The sequence below is a fragment of the Pezoporus occidentalis genome, unplaced genomic scaffold (genome assembly GCF_034315485.1).
Source record: "Pezoporus occidentalis ecotype Australia unplaced genomic scaffold, CSIRO_AGI_Poc_V1 ctg84, whole genome shotgun sequence".
Taxonomy (NCBI): domain Eukaryota; kingdom Metazoa; phylum Chordata; class Aves; order Psittaciformes; family Psittacidae; genus Pezoporus; species Pezoporus occidentalis.
This window is the reverse complement of record NW_026916203.1, coordinates 835302-851882: the sequence shown is the minus strand read 5'-3', so window position 1 is coordinate 851882 and position 16581 is coordinate 835302. Positions and strand designations below refer to the sequence as shown.

The following is a 16581-nucleotide window of genomic DNA, read 5'->3' as shown; positions in this document are numbered from 1 at the left end:
GAAGTAGGACACATCAGCCTGTGAAACCTCGTAGTTTGTTAGGTATTTTAAAGACCAAGACTTCTTGTTATTAGTTCATCTCTGGCATATATATTCTTGGGTTTCTGCCTTAGCCTCACCACTGTAATGTAGATATACATGGCTTGGACACCAGACGAAGTGGGAGAGATATATCTGTTAAAATCAACAGGAAGATAATACAGCAGTAGCTGATTTCTACTTTATTAACAAATTTAGCTTTCATATTTATTTGAAATGCAGAGAGGTTTTTTACAGCTCCCCGCAGGTGACAAGTTGAGGGGAGTGTGTATATATATATATATATACATATATATATATACAGCCTATATAGTTGTAGCCTACATAGTGTATACAAGAATCTGACTAACCCAGAACCTACTGATGTGTGTTCTATGCCTTGATTCAACACCTTTCCTGAAATTATAAAAGCATTTGGGATGTGAGTGCTTTGTACATTTTGTTTCTTACTGCTTTTTTCTATTTGCATTACGACAAGAGTATGAAGAGAAGATAAAATATTTTAGAAAGTACAGTTATCCTAAATATCCAGAGTACCAAAAAGCTTGTCCTAAATGATAATTAAGCAAATCCTTTACAGATAATGTACTTCTCAGTTCAATGTTGAAACTTAGCTGCTGCAGTAAAGAATATATCATGCACCCACTCACTTTGAGAGGTGCCAAGGCCGCCAAAAGAGAACTGAAACAGGTGAGACTGAAATAATCCTGAACTGACTAACAATAATATGAATGCTCTTGCAGATTGTGACGTGGAGAGACATAAACATAATGTATGTTATACAAACAGTGCCCAGTTTCAGAATTCAGTGGCCATCTGTTGCACTCTGCTTGGGAATTAAGTAATGAATCAGAATAAGCTCTGGAGCAATGTGTTTAAAACCTCACAGCAGCTACAGCTGTGCAGATTTGGCATGAAGGGCTGGAGCAGGCAGGTTGTTCACCTGACCTCAGGCAGTGTCCTTCAACTGTCCTCGGGCTTCCAGGGTTTGGGTTTTTTTTTCTTGAGCAGTAAGATTCATTTAATCTTATGTAAGCTATTCCAGTGACTTTCTAGCCTGGTAATTAGATTTGGCTTCAGTATGACTAAGAATTTTCTTTCTTCAAATTTGGCCAAATTTTTTTTGCCTGGTTCCCAGCAGGTAGAGAGAAAGTGAATACTTTGTACTTTGTGGCAAACTCCCATGCAGTGGCGGACTGTGGAAAACTACATATTCACAGTCCCTACAATCTTTAGTCCCTGGTCATGTTTTCTATGTCTCAATTGCTGTCAGTTGAATACCTTCCGCATTTTTTTCTGATAACACGGTGCCCATAGCTAGACAAAGAAATCCAAAGATTTCTTGTTAAAGACAAAGAAATAGTTCAAGATTTTATGAGAAACTTTTTTAGTTCTGCGCTTTGAAATGCTGAATAGGAAATAGAAAGAAAGTTTCAGAAGAGAAAACAACCGCTAGTGTGGGATATAAGAAATATTTCACTAAATTCTCCTGCATGCCAAATCTATGAAAAACAGCCTCTTACTTAATAATGATGGAAGGAAAATATCTTTCCTAAATGACCACAATGCTGCATTTCATTTCTGAATTAGGTACTGAAGAAAAATGTCTAGTTTGTTTGACTTGGAGTCAGTTCCAACACATTTCTGTATTTCCCATTATCTTTTGTCAGATCAGGGGCAGACAGTTTGAGTCATTAGTGACAGTAACAGCTGGTCTGTGCTAAAATAGGAAAATGGATGTAAAATAAGGAAGAATCAGCAAACTGAATCAGAGCTGCTTTTTTCTTTTATTACTTTTCAATGCTGTAGTATGGAAAATACATAAATATTTAGATAGAAACCTTAATTTTTAACTAAACAAATTCATCAAAGCAACCAGGAATTGGAATTGCTTCCATACAGGTATGAGCCAGTAGATCTGTGAATCATTCACTGAGAATGTGTAATTCCTGCAATGATGTCATTTTCTTTTCCTGTTTCTTCTCATTTTTAGTCTCACTTTACCTTGTAGAAATCTTTCATTTTAAAGACATATTAGAATTTACATAAGAATTAAGTGGATATGTACAGAAAAATATCACTACAAAAGAATTCAGGAAAATTGACATTTGGTTTAAAGAACCAAATACTTTTAAAAATTCTTAGCACATTCTGGCATTGGAACAGATCTTGTATTTATAAAGGCCAGTGTCTTGCTTGAGACTGTACATGATGTAACAGGATGCAGTCCACAGGTAAAATGTGGAACAAGAGTTCTGAATAAAAGCCAGCTAGAGGAAGAATGAAAATGAACCTAGAAACACTGATGTGTTTTTTTTAATATATGTTACTGAAAAACAAATACAGATATAGCATGAAGAAAGATAAGTAATGCTGTGAATTGATAGAGTGATTAAAAATATTACTGGTTTGGATGGCTAAATAGATTTAGTAGACCTTTTGAAGGCTACATGAATGTTTCTAGATTCATTTAATACTGAAAGTCAACCAATTCCACAGTATGCAGAAATAGTATTTATAGTGGCAAAGAGCTAAATACTGCAAATTTTAGAGTACCTGTTCAGATTGATTAGCATAAAACTAAGTGTGCATACTAATCTGAGGCAATGGAAGCAAGAAAAAGACTTTATCTGCTCAGAATTCACATGAGGCTTGAGGATGGGTAAAGTGGTCTGTGTGGGAGGGAAGCAGGGAAGTAAGGTAAGGAGTGCTAGTCCATTTACAGTTTAGGGTAGGAAAAAGTAAGTTTGCTAAAGTGGGTAAGAGTTCAAATTTTCTTGATCACAAGGAGTCATGAGAACAGCTTGTGTTTAAAATTGCCAGAATAGTCATTGCACTGGATTCCCATATCCAAGAAAAAGAAAAGAGAAAGAGGCTTTGGTTTCAGGGTCAGGGAGCTGGTAAAGTACACATTTCTTGTGCCATTTTGTTCTGCTTCCATTGCTTCTTCCACCCCTGGTGTTCTCCATATACAAGTTTCAGGAGTGGTTACAGTGCAAGGCTTGGAGAGGCTCTGAGGATTGTGCTGCCCAGGAAAGGACATATAACACCTTCTCAGTCTTATCTGAGAAGTCACACTGCCAGGGAAACAGCCAATGCTGACCAAGATTTTAAGATATTGTCAGTCTTGCATGAAGAGGTGTGTGCATCAGTCACTATCCCAGCCTAGCATCCTCTGGCACTGAATGGGTCCTCTGCTTGTTAAACAGGTTGCTGGGTGTCTCTGGTTCCTTTTTTATCATTGCAGCTGTGCAAGCACTGTTTCTCTTGCTGGATAGAAAAGATCTGACCCTCTGCTTTGTTACTCATTGAAAAATCAAAACCAAAGCCTCCTTTCCTTCTGTGATGAAATGTTCACATATTTGTTTTTGTAGGAGATTGATGGTTTCCAGTTGTTGCCTAACATGCTTGCCATTAATCCTCAGATACATGTATTCCAGTCAACTGTAAAATTGTATATTAGTATAATTGTATATTAGTATGATTGTAATAGTGCTCTGAAAATTGATTCTAAAATGACATGTTAGGAGTCCTCATCACTTTACTCATTGATTTTCAGATTAAATGTGTTTAGTTTAGCAGGACTGTGCTCTTCCTTTATTTTTTCCCGTCAGTAATACAGTTTCTGTAGAGCAAGTGTGGCCACTATGTCCCTCCCTCCCTTGACTATGATATTACACTGCTTTCATTGTCTTCATGAAAAAGTGGTGAATTAAAGCATAGTACCAAGTCTTAACAAGAATGTCCCAGAAGAAGTAAAATCCAGTGCATGATTTTCTTAAACTACCCTGCAGGCTACACAAGTATGGCGAATGCTAGTAATAATTCATGCATCTGTTGAGGCAGCCTATAATGCAGATATACATAATGGAAACATAAGCAACATAGCAGGCATTGCACTTCCGCGGTTGCGAGAGGTTACACTAAAAACAGTCTGCAAAACTAAAGGATTTATATTGCCAGAAAATTTGCAGTACTCAGAGGGAAGAGAAATGCTAGAAAGGCTGGGTGGAAGTTGGCAAGCTTTACTGCAAATTATTAAATACTTGAATGCATACATGAGTTTGACAATCACGTGGAAGCAACCAAATTTCAACTACCTACTGTGTATAAGAAAGCATGGATCACCACAAGAAATATACCATTTCCACAGGTTTTCTGGGCAGTGTGATTCTAAAGGTGGCTTTGCTCAGCACTGTGTTTTTTTTTATAGCTCCGTTACCTGACAGCAGAAGGCTTTTCCGCCTCTGAGTCTGAGTGGCAGCACAGAGGGTTATCATTGCTATGGTGAAACAACTGTGGGCTCTGGGTCAGGGGTGCAGTTGGGTGGGTTCTGCTGAGTGACTGGCTTGGCAGGCAGACAGGGGTGCTTCTTGGCACCACCTCCATCTCCAACAGTGTCACAGAATCACAGAATGGTTTGGATTGGAAGAGACCTTAAAGATCATCTAGTCCCAACCCCCTGCAATGGGCCTCTTTGAGTGGACTAGGTTGCTCAAAGCCCCATCTAACTGGCCTTGAACACTGCCAGGTATGGGGCATCCACAGCTTCTCTGGGCAATCTATTCCAATGTTTCACCACCCTCATAGTGAAGATTCTTTTCCTAATATCTAATTTAAATCTACCCTCTGTAAGTTTAAACCTGCTCCCCCTTGTCCCGGTAGTGGGAAGGAGTGAGGAGCAGCCTTTGGGAAATACTTTTCTGCTTCTCTTTATAAAAAGAGGTGGATTTGTCTCAAATATGTTCACATGTGCTTGGAAAGACAAGATTAAATCAGTACATTCTCAGATGTTTGATTTGCCATGTACAAGTGTAAAAAGCTGAATCAACATATTTCAATAAAAGTGCACACAAAAGCATGAAAAAGTGATTTTACACAAATGGGATTAGAATATGAATCTTTTATTTCATCAGCATTGCATTTTTGCTTGCTTTAGGATGTCATCTTTGATTTGAAGTGCTGTCTTGAGCTTCCTGAATACCTGTGACACCAAATTCAGTGTTTTTTCAAGCTTTGACTTTAAGCATTTTGGTATCCTTTCTTCTGGATTCCCTGCTGTTTGCCTCACAGTTTTCCTGTCCTGCACTCTTTTGGTCTGCCTGGCTCATTCATTTGCATATCAAAGACAGTATTTAATTAGTTCCTTACAATGCTGTTCCTGTCCTGTTCTCTCAAGGAAAGTTTAATCTTCTTTCTGTGCTTTTCTTAGAGATAATTCTGTAAAGTAGGTGCAAATAGGTGGGTTTGCTTCAGTAATAACAAAGACATTTTTGCATGTTTCCTTCCCATTATGGAAGAAAAGGAGAATGAGTCATTGTTAAACTGTAGGCTGAAATTCAAAAAATCATTGTAAAGAAACTTCACTGGTCTCAGGTAGGAGTGTTGTTTTAATAAAGCAAACTAGCACACATACTTTTTGTCTTACATAAATTATCACAGGGAGGGTGCAAAAAATAGATACATAAATGATCCCCCAGTATTATTACAGAACCGAAAAGAAAGGGTAATGTTGTTTCAGTACTGTTCCTGACTGCCTAATAGCCAGGTTCTAGTTTTAAAACAGAGTGCCCTTTGTAATAAATTTTCATCTTTAGCAAGAATTATGTCTTTTTTTTTTTTTATTTATTGCTGCTACAGAAGATTAGGTTTTCTACTTGCTTGATTATTATTAATTAAGAATGTAATTTCTATTCTCAATAAGTCTGGATTCTACACTGCTGAACAACTAGAAGGTTAGCTCTATGTTACATAAGCTGTAATTGGCTTGCCAGTGCATGTTATTCACTTGTAACATCAGTGGATGAGTCACGTTCTTGCACAATAATTATACAATAGGTTTTTATTCCTGTCCTGACATACAGGCCCACACTTCATTACATTTATTTACTGTAAAGTATAAATTCACAACGGCTTTATCTTGGTGGTAGCAGTAGTGATTTATGTTATACCTTAGTTACTAAACTGTTCTTATCTCAACCCGTGGGAGTTGCATTCTTTTCGATTCTCCTCTCCGTCCCTCCGGGAGTAGGGGGAGGGAAAGAAGGGGGGGAGTGAGTGAACGAGTTACCTGACTGGGTTTAAACCACAACAACACCCAAGCAAGAGGGTCACTGGGACTCACATCTTGCCATGCAGTCTACCAGAAGAAGATAATTCAGACTGAAATAGCTAAGGAGGACTCTTACTTTCAAGTATAATGTACCATTGTACTGTGTAATTATGATTTTTTTGTAACCTCTTTCCTAAACTTCAGGCTAAAAGCTTAATATAATGTCTCAACGAATAAAGTTCACTTTTTTTTTTTTTACCGTTGTGGTTTAAGTTCAAGTAAAGCTCTCCCTGATAGTTTAAACAGATGACCAAAGCAGGGGAAGAGCTGGAGATACAAAAATGCAAAGGAGGTAAAGCAGTGCATATGGAATGGTAGCTGAAGCGCTGCCAGAAAGAAATGAAACTTCCAGAAAGAATACTAAATGCAGCCAAAAAATCATTGTGAAACGGAAGAACTCTCGCTTGAGACGGATTGCTTGCTGTTACTGGTGGCACATGAATAGATTTAGTTACCTGCAAATACAATGAGTGTTAAGTAATTGCAGCTGGTTAGGTATATCCCTGTATAGACTATATTTCACAGTGCCCTGCTTGTTACATCTGTTTCTGGTGGATTATTATCTTTTCTTTGATTCTTACTGCTCTTAATTTTCTAATGAGTATGTAGTAAAGCTTTTCATATGTACATTAGTCAACACTTTTTCCTGACAGTTTTTCTTAAGCTGTAAGGAGTTGCATTGAAGATACCTCAGTATAAGCCTGTTATTTCAAAGAGAAGTACTGAAAAGATACCTGTATATCCAGTATCTGAAGGGGGCTTTTGCAGTATCTGAAGGGGGCCTACAAGGATGCTGGGAAGGGACTCTTCACTAAGGACTGTAGTGATAGGACAAGTGGCAATGGGTTTAAACTTGAACAGGGGAAATTCAGGTTAGATATAAGGAAGAAGTTCTTTACTGTGAGGGTGATGAGGGCACTGGAGTGGGTTGCCCAAAAAAATGGTAAATGCTCCATCCCTGGCAGTGTCCAAGGCCAGGTTGGATGGAGCCTTGGGTGACATGGTTTAGTGCAAGGTGTCCCTGCCCATGGGATGGGGGTGGAACCAGACATTCTTAAGTTCCTTTCCAGCCGTAGCTATTCTATGATTCTGTGATTCTATGATACTGCAAAACAGGAGTAGTATACCCTGCTTTCCACAAGCAGAATCTGTTTCTAGACCCTGAAGGTTTTCCAGTGACTTTTGACTTCAAACGTTATAGGCCTCTTGCTCTCCTGCTTCATGGGGATTTTAGGTCATTGTTTTCTCAACAATTGCTTGTGTGCTTACAGAAAGCAAGTAAATATTATAAAATGTCTCATAGTCACTGCAAGTTGTTTCTAGACAACAGCTGTCTGCTTTCTTAGTCTTTGAAAAATTAATATGGTAAAAATTCAAAACTTCAGGTCAAAGAACTGACCTTTAGGTAACTCTCTGAAGGAGAATTATTGCAGCTCACAAATACTGGGTGTAGTCAAATAAGGTAGTAAAAAGACGGATGGGTCACTTAAATGGTGTATTAGTACTAATTATAGGTTCTTCTTTTATTAACTTCTTACATGTCATTGTCCGAATCTGTATCTTCTGCTGGGTCTGTTTAACTGAACTCTGCATTTATATAATGTTTCATTCTGTAATGGCAGTTCTAGGAGATCATGCAATGCAAATCCTGAGTCAGGCCCCAGACCTTGTTCTTCTAAAAGAGTTGCAGTAGCACAGCTGGGCTTTGAGGCTATCCCAGAAGTCTGCATTTTCCCTTGCTGCCATTTCTATGCAGCACAGCGTACATGTTCAAATACACCACTTCAGAACATTACCTTAACACAGAAATGTGTTTTCTTTCTTAATGTTTTTATCATGGTAAGGTACCAGAAGATGACACTGAATGTGAAAGTTGATGTTTTGTTTGTTTTTACAAGATTGAACAGATGTAAAAATGAAGAGGGAAAGAAAACCAGATTTGCAGGATCTTCAGAAGTCATAAATACTGCTGAACTCTCCATAAGCCACACTTGGTCAGCACATTTACAAAATCAAGTTATTATGTGTCATCTATGCAAACTAAAGATAGCATTTACCTTAAGAAGAAATTTAAAAAATTAGGTTTAGTTTGAATGAAACCATGTTTCTTTGACTACAGATCCTCAAATCTCGACTAATGGAGGAGAAAAAGAAACTCATTCAGCCCATTATACCTGAGGGATAGTTTGAAACTAGTAAATTTTTTACATCATCTGTTTCTCTTGAATAATTCAGATCTGCATGTGCCTAGCACAGTTCTTTTGTCAAATAAGTAAATAAATAAATAAATAAGGGGGCGGGAGTTTAATATAAAATTGAAGTAGCAGTTCCTAAAGGATACCTAGTTTCATCTGAGAGTAATTCAGATTCTCTGAAAACTCCAAAATATTTCAACTGAATGTGCATATAAGCTTGAGCTTCTTACCTAGCTGGTATTTTGTCTCCGATTATTCATTTAACTGGAAATCAAAGGTAACCTGAATTGCAAAAGAGTTGTTTTCCATTCTTTAGGGGGCACTCCAGGGTCGTGGTCATGTTTAAATTTGATTGTTTTCTAGTTCATTTTTTAAAAGTTTTTGCCAGTATGGTTTATTTACCAAAATGAATAATTCTGAATGCGATTTTGCATGTCACTTTTTTGTTGTAGGATTGTGGAAAAGGGTTACTACAGTGAACGAGATGCTGCTGATGCTGTTAAACAAATCCTGGAGGCAGTTGCTGTGAGTATTGTTTAGCACCATATGCTCAGCGCCTAGTTTCCTAGTTTTTCATTGACAGTGGCTCAATACACACTCATGTGGGAAAGTAGCAGAGTTCACTGGAAACAGTCCACACAAGTTTCCTCCTATAATTAACTTTGTATCGATTTTTTTTTCTTTTCTTTTTTTTTTTAGGAAGGGGCACAGTGACTCTGGATAGGAATTAGCAATGTGTTTAACGCTCTAAGTCATCTGTTAAAGTGGAGTGCCTGCTCTGCCCAAACTAAAAAAGCTGTGGAGTTTAGCACTGATTGTTTTAGCTGCAAAAGTAATTTGAAATTGCTGTCAGTTGTGTAGTCTCTAGCTCATTTTTTGTGGAGTATGTCACAGTAAGTCATTTGGAACAAGAGTGTGCTAGCTTTCCTTTCAACTGAAGTGGAGCATAGATGGCCAAACTGTGGTGGGTTTTTGTGTAAAGAGTTACAAGCTGGTGTAAAGAGTTACAAGAAGTTGAGTCAAGCTCCTGCAGAATACTGACATGAAAATAGTCTGCTACATTTGCAGCTGTTCCTTGAAGGTGACCCATCACAGTTTTTGCTGCTGCAGGAGCGTTTATACAAACAAGGCTCATTGGAGGAAGGGTGGACTACTGCGAAAGTGGATAGAGTATGCTGCATGTCTAATCAAAGATCAATTTTCACTGCTTTTTAAATTGCAGATGCATACACAGAATGACAGTAGATACTGAGAGATCGAAGTTCAGTGCCAGTAGCTTGCGTAACTCCCAATATACCTTCTTCCTCTATATTTCATGTGGTTTTCACACCATTGGACTTTGTACAATTCTATCACTTAGAGAAAGGTACAAAAATTTTTGAGACAAGAAAATAAAGTCTTTTAGTAGCTACATAGAGTATTTCTGTCTATTACGTGTACTTCTCAGTCGCTTGTAGCTCTTCCATCTGATTTCCTACCAGATGTTCCCCAAACGCCTAATCAGATGCTGGGAAGGTACTTAAGAAATTTGCCAAATGTCTAGTCTGTATGCTGGCACTGATCAAGTCCAGCATAGAAGAGAGGAGACATGTTGGGTAAGAAAGAACAGTCTGGTTGGGACAATCGGAGCATTTCAAACAAAATAGTAACATAGAGACAATTTTACTTTGTCATACTAAGACATTAGTAAGACCTAAGGAGGGATTGATGCTAAAGATTTTGCCTTCTGCTGTGCCTGGCATCTGTCTTCAGAGTCAGCAGAACATATTTCTGTTTCTATCCGGTAGCACTGTATGGTTGTCTGCAGCAGATATTTTGGGTGAAGCAGACAGGTAGCAGAAAGATGACAAAGATCTTGGAGCAGACATACATGCTTAGAGGTGTACAAACAGTGCAGACGTGACTGACTTTGGGTCTATTTCCAGACTATCATACTTTTCAAACAAAAATCAATTTTTGATCATGTGGAAAAAAAAGATTGGTCAGCCTGAAGAGCTCTTCCAAAGCGTGAGAGTGGTAAGGCAGGATCTGTACAGATAACCCACAGAGATGCAGTGTCAGAAGACCTGTACTGAGGAAAGGACTGTTGACCTCTGACCTCTGTGGAAGATATCTAAAGGTGGGAAAAAGAAAATGCGGTTACAACAGTAATGCAGTTATTCAGAAGGAGCAGACCGACTCAGGCGTATTTACCTGGTATGGTAATGGAATACCCCATTGTGAAAAAAATCCTATAAATCATGGTTTGGTATCATTTGCAAGCCTGTTCACACTAAATACAATGTGAGAACTGGTGTTCCTAGGAGTAACCAGACCTACAGCAAGACCATCGTGTTCACTTCCTGACTTTCTGAATGATCTGGTGCTTACTGAGTTGCTCTCATCCAAAGTAATCTAAATTATGTAGTCAAGTTTAGTGTGCAGCATGACACATTTGTATAAACTTCTTAGAACTGGGTCAGATTACTATTTTATGAGCAATTTTTTCTTTGAATCAAAGTGCCCCAGTTAAGATGGTTCTACATTATTTATAATTCTTTTCCATAAAATTATCATGAAGTTTTGCTGAAAGATGTTTCAGAAGGTGTTTCAGTTCTTTATTTTAAAATCCAGGAACCAGAAGAAGATCTCCATCTTATGTGAGCTGTAACAGCTTTGCTCAAATAAATGAACAGTGATATATGAAAGCTAAAAAGCTGATATTCAAGGCCAGGTTGGACAGAACGGGTGACACGCAAAGGCAAGGCACTCTTGCCCATGGCAGGGGGGTTGGAATTAGAGGATCTTAAGGTCCTTTCCAACCCAAACCATTCTATGATTCTGTGATTTATATGAGCATGCAATAATTTGGATTTTTATAGATCCTGGTATCAAATCCCTAGCTAAGATGGACTGTACAAACTTTTGGTGTCATAGCTGATACTGAACATCTAAGCAAAAGCTGGAATGGCTGTGGAGGTGCCAGCTCCCATTTTGGGATCCTTGCAGCCCAGCTAAAATACTGTGATAGATTGGGGCTGTAAATTTGGCAGAATGGTGTTTGTGAACATAACAGGAGTTACTGTTAGAAACTGGAAAATAACTTCTGCAGCAGAGTAATCTTTCCAGAATAAAAGAAAATATATCTATTGATGATTCTTAAAACCAAATAATTGTACAATCCCCTCAATAAACCATGCCAATGAATACCCTCCTGGCATCAGATAGGTGTTCTGACTACTGCAAGTTTTATAAATTTCTCTTAGCAAATGAAGCATTCAGCCTCTGTTTGCTGAACTCTCTTGAACTAGTCTACCTACTTATTTTATAAACCCGTTGTTAAGGGCTATTAATGTAGTAATGGATCTGTCCTCACAGTGGATCACTGACATATGAAGGCTTGTCTTCATTTAGCAAAGGGTTTTTTCAAAATGCTTCTAAAGGATTTATTCAAAAGTGTAAAGTGGGACTTTAGAAGCACCAAAGCATTTTGCTCAACTCAGTCTGAAATTGTTTAACCAAAAGGACTATTAAAAAAAGTTCTGTAAAAGTTCTTAAAGAAAAAAACAAAACAAAAATACAAAACAGCAGCAAAAAACAAACAAAACGAAAAAAAAAACAAACGCAAACCAACAACAAAAATCCCCCCCCCAAAAAAACAACCAACCAACCAAAAAAACAAAAAAAAAGCACACAGAATAAAACCCCTCCTATAAAGCTTCTATCTTGGTCTATCTGTTTTTTGTAATGTCTGAGTACTGTAAGATTAGCTGTTACAAGGCTTACCAAGAATTAAGCAAGTGGCCAGAGTAACACACAGGAAATTAATATTAATCTTCCAGGTCACAAACCAGCATAAATATATCAGACGTTTGTCCTCCCAAGAACAAAGAAAATAACAAATCCAGTATTGTTCTGAAGACTACTGCATCCATTTTGCCCTTCTCCATCATTTTTCTTTCTGCTCATTGCATCTGTGTTCCCAGTGCATGGATGTATTTGCCCTTTCTGGGAACAAATTACCTTTTTTAATCTCTTCCACACCTTTGCCTTTTCCATTGTTCTTCCATTGTTCTTCAAGCTGGGAGATAGCTTCATTCATAAAATAAAAGACTTATACAAATCTAGGCAAGCCAATGTTAATTTCTTCAGCTCTTTTGCTGTGCTGTTCAGAACAGGTATGGAGATTCTGTTGCTACCCAACATCTCATAACAGGGTGAATTTCATTCCTGAGAGAGGATGCATTTGCCACCTCTCTTAGCACATCATTATCCTTCCTCTCCTCCTCAAAGGATCAGTTGTATACAGTATCAGTTTCTTGCATGCTTATTTTTGCAGCAGTTTTCCTATTTTGTTTAATCAATGGATTTCCACACCCGGATGTCCCAAGGCCATTCTTCACTGCCTGACTTTCAGAATGAGTTATTGATGACATGAAATTCAAATAAACCTTGAAATACTGGTCACAAAAATACACACTTTTTCTGTAAAAGACATCTTCTTTTTAGGTGCTCAAACTTAAAAAAATTACACCAAATTTTTAAATTTTTTTAATGTGCATCTTCAAAATCCTATATTTGTCACTAAAAATAAACTGTGTTCCTTCTTGCCTGCTCTGCATTAGTGTCAAAATGATAGGTTTCTGCTTGAGAGTTAAATTACTCTTTTTATTATATTTAAATTTGAAATTATTTTTAACAGTTTCGTTTTTGTAATTACAGTAGTTACTAGATATAATCTGGACAGAGTTTTGAACTCACTTGGCAGTCTCTAAGTTAATTTCCCATCATATTTTATAATACGTTGTTTTCTTATGACTGGCCATCATCTTGTCCTGATAGGAACGTTTTCCTTAAGGCATATGTGGGACCCCCTCTGTTTTCATTTCCATTTTCTATTTCAATTTTCTACCACCCCAAGCTTCATTGTATGCCTGCATTTCTATTCAGTTTCCTGTCAGCTTAAATTCACAGACAGCATGCTGAACTTTCAGCTATGATGACAAAGACTGAGGGCACTTAGTTAGTTGCAGGTTTGAGAGAGAAAATCTAGATTAAAGGTTTCTATTCATTTCAGTGAACTTTGATCTGTCTGATAATGAGCAGTAAGATTGTGGGTAAGGACCTCCTGCAAATGTGCATCTTGCAAGTATATTTGACAGACCTTGAAGCGTTGGACTGCCTAACAATTAGAGCTTAGAGCAAATGAGGTAATTGGACTGGCTGAGATAGAAGAGAATTGGTTAAAATATCTGGGGGTTTTGGCATTCAAAGAAAAGTGGACATTAGATAAAGAGTAAGAAAAAGGTTTCATTTTTTTCTATATAATTGTCTGTGTTTTGGCTGGAATAGGGTTAGTTTTCTTCCCACGAGCTGGTGTAGTGCTTTGTTTTGGATTTTGTCTGAGAGCAATGCTGATAACACACCAATGGTTTAGTTGTTGCTTAGTAGTACTTGCTCTGATAAATGGCATTTCAGTCTCTCATGCTCTGCCAGTGAGGAGGGACACAAGAAGACGAGAGGAAGCAGAGACAGGACACATGACCCAAAATAACCAAAGGGGTTTTCCATACCACAGCGCATCATGCCCAGTACATAAACTGGGTGGAATTACCTGGAAGGGCCAGATTGCTGCTCGGGTCAGGCTGGGTATCAGTCAGTGGATGGTGGTCAATTGCATTATGCATCGCTGCTGTTTGTTTTTCTCTCTTTTTTTGTTCTCTCTCTCTTTTGCTTTTTTAATTACCCTTTTCATTGTTATTATTAGAATTAGCATTATATTATACCTTATTTTAACTGTTAAACTCTTCTTAACCCACGGGTTTTACCTTTTTTCCAATCCTCCCCATCCCCCTGTGGGGATGTGAGAAAGCAGCTGCGTGGTACTTAGTAGCCAGCTGGGCTTAAACCACAACTATCACCGAATAAGTGCCTGCTGGGGATAGATGCAATGGATGGATTTTAGTTTCAGCCACCAGCTACAAGGTGAACTTAACTGAGTCTTAAATGTGACAGAATTCTGAAATGTTGAACAAATGTGTCATATTATCAATAAATTCTTAGCCAGGCCTAAAAAGGCACACTCTTAAGAAGAGTAAGTGTATTGAGACAAATAAGGAAGAAACCCCGGGGGGGGGGGGGGTTGTCAGGAGGCTGGAAGGGAGTGGGGGGAGAAGGGGAAATTAAAATTTGGTCATTTTTTCAGAATGTTTGCTCAAAAGTGGTATTCCACTAACTTGCAGGTGTAGGCCATGTTCATTGAGTATGCAGTCGTAAGTAAAAGGACAGCGCTTGATACTGTAAGACAAGAAGCAATTTGCTGTTCTGGCTGCAATTCTGTGCTAAGTATTATGATGTCATATTGTGTTCTCTGACATGATCTGCTTCTGCCACTCTCCTTCTAACCTGTCAACAGGAAAAAAATGAACAGAGGTGGATGGTTTTCAGACTTAACACTTGTACTCTGGCAGACTCTGATTTTGGAAAACTTGCATAACAACATTTTGACAAAGAGGCAGATAAACACTGAGTTCAAAAGAGGGACAGCAGCTATTTGCAGTTAAAAGCACCATTTGCAATGTAATCGAGGACACGTATGATAAGGACACTTGTATTTGTTCTCTTTTTAACAAGTAAATAGGTTGTCAATAGGTAAGGTAAATTCTGTGTTGCTATTATGGCAATTCATGCAGGGAAAAATACAACATAGAAAACCTAGACTCTGAATCAGTTTTCTTCGAGCTATTTCTTAAGCTATCTCCTGTTACTGAAGTTTGTCCAGGAGCTAAGGATTGCTCACAGAAACTGAATTTGAACCTTCAGGGAGATGTGATGTCCATACCCATGTCCGTGAGCTGGGAGTTGTCCAGAGCAGTTGGTGTCAGTGGCCCAAGATGTTGAAGAACTATCCTGTTCATTCTGATTTCTGTAGTGACACATATCTTGGGGTATTCGGTTCCTTGTTTTAATAGATGAAACATAAAGTCTTACTATGCCTTTTCCTTGTAAGATTATCATTTCTAATATAGAATTATAGAATCATGGAATCATAGAAGCATTCAAGGCCAGGTTTAACAGGGTTTTGGGCAACCTGGTCTAGTGGAAGGTGTCCCTTCCCATGGCAAGAGGGTTGAACCAGATGAGCTTTAATGTCCCTTCCAACCCAGACCAGTCTGTGATTCTGTGATTTCTTTGTTACACAAATTAATACAAGGAATGTCACACGAGATACACTGGTTGTACTAACTGATTTAACAAAGTTTAGATAATTGAAAGGTATTATGAATTCCCTGTGAAGTCTTGTCCTGAAGGAAGGTACGAGACCATCTAAACATGATCCTTTGCTTACTGCAAAGGGTTCTACAGTGCACTTGAAGTCACAAGTCAATAAGGAAAGTGCTGTTCAATAAAGGAAGTGCAAGTCGATGAGGGGATGAGAATGTATGTAATTATAATCTTATTACCACTTACACTTGCAAAATTTTATTTGAGTAAGCACATCACAGTATGAGAAGAAATGGACATTAGTCTCCATAATGACAAGTGTATATTGTCTGATGTGTCTTGCTTGTAGCCTACTGAAAGAACATTAACACCCCATTTAGAAGTAATTGTAGTAGAGTGCAGAATAAAGAGTAGCAATGTTTCTGAAAACAAATTCCATAAAAAAACGTGTCATATGCATAATAAATCCTATATATCAAGGGATGGTGTCAGACAGAAAGAAGGAATGAAATAGCAGAGATTGTTTGTCTGCCTGCATACGCTATCTTATAACACAGTCAGTGAAGTCATGTAGGACCAATGGTTTGAACTGATATCAAGGTGCGTTTTTCAGGACAGTTATATACATACTTCCCTTTAATCTGAACTGCGAGTATTGCCATGGACATGGCGTACAGCTGAATGACTTGTAGGGAGGAGTAGCAGTATCCATTCTAAGACATTATAGTTGGGTTTTTTTTTAATTTTAAAAAAAGCGCCATTTGATGTGTTCTAGGCACGAAGTCTTTATTTCTTCAAAATTTGTTTGAGTGGCTTCAAGTTTAATCCCCTTGGAGAGGGGTGATTTAGCATATCACATATAGAAATGATTCCATGGAAGCCGGGAAGTCATTTCTGCCTTTTCTTCCATTTCATGACAAGATTTTAACGGGCTTTTTAAGTACCCTGGGGAGACTTGTCGCACATTGCTGTAAAGAGCAAATAAGCAAATAGGTAAACTGTCAAGTTATGTAAGAAACCTACTGAAGTGCT

The 16581-nt window shown here is 38.1% G+C and overlaps 2 protein-coding genes across 3 annotated transcripts in view; both read left to right on the top strand.

Annotated features, from left to right (window-relative positions):
* LOC134156298 (ribonuclease H-like) overlaps positions 1-16581 on the top strand; it is a 384552-nt gene that overhangs the window by 204687 nt on the left and 163284 nt on the right. The window lies entirely within an intron of this gene.
* The window catches only part of CAMK4 (calcium/calmodulin dependent protein kinase IV), a 140163-nt gene that overhangs the window by 80677 nt on the left and 42905 nt on the right, over positions 1-16581 (top strand). For both annotated transcript variants that reach the window (XM_062604244.1, XM_062604243.1), the window contains exon 5: positions 8799-8871. In XM_062604244.1, coding sequence (XP_062460228.1) covers positions 8799-8871 — 73 coding nt within the window. The remainder of the gene's footprint in view (positions 1-8798; positions 8872-16581) is intronic.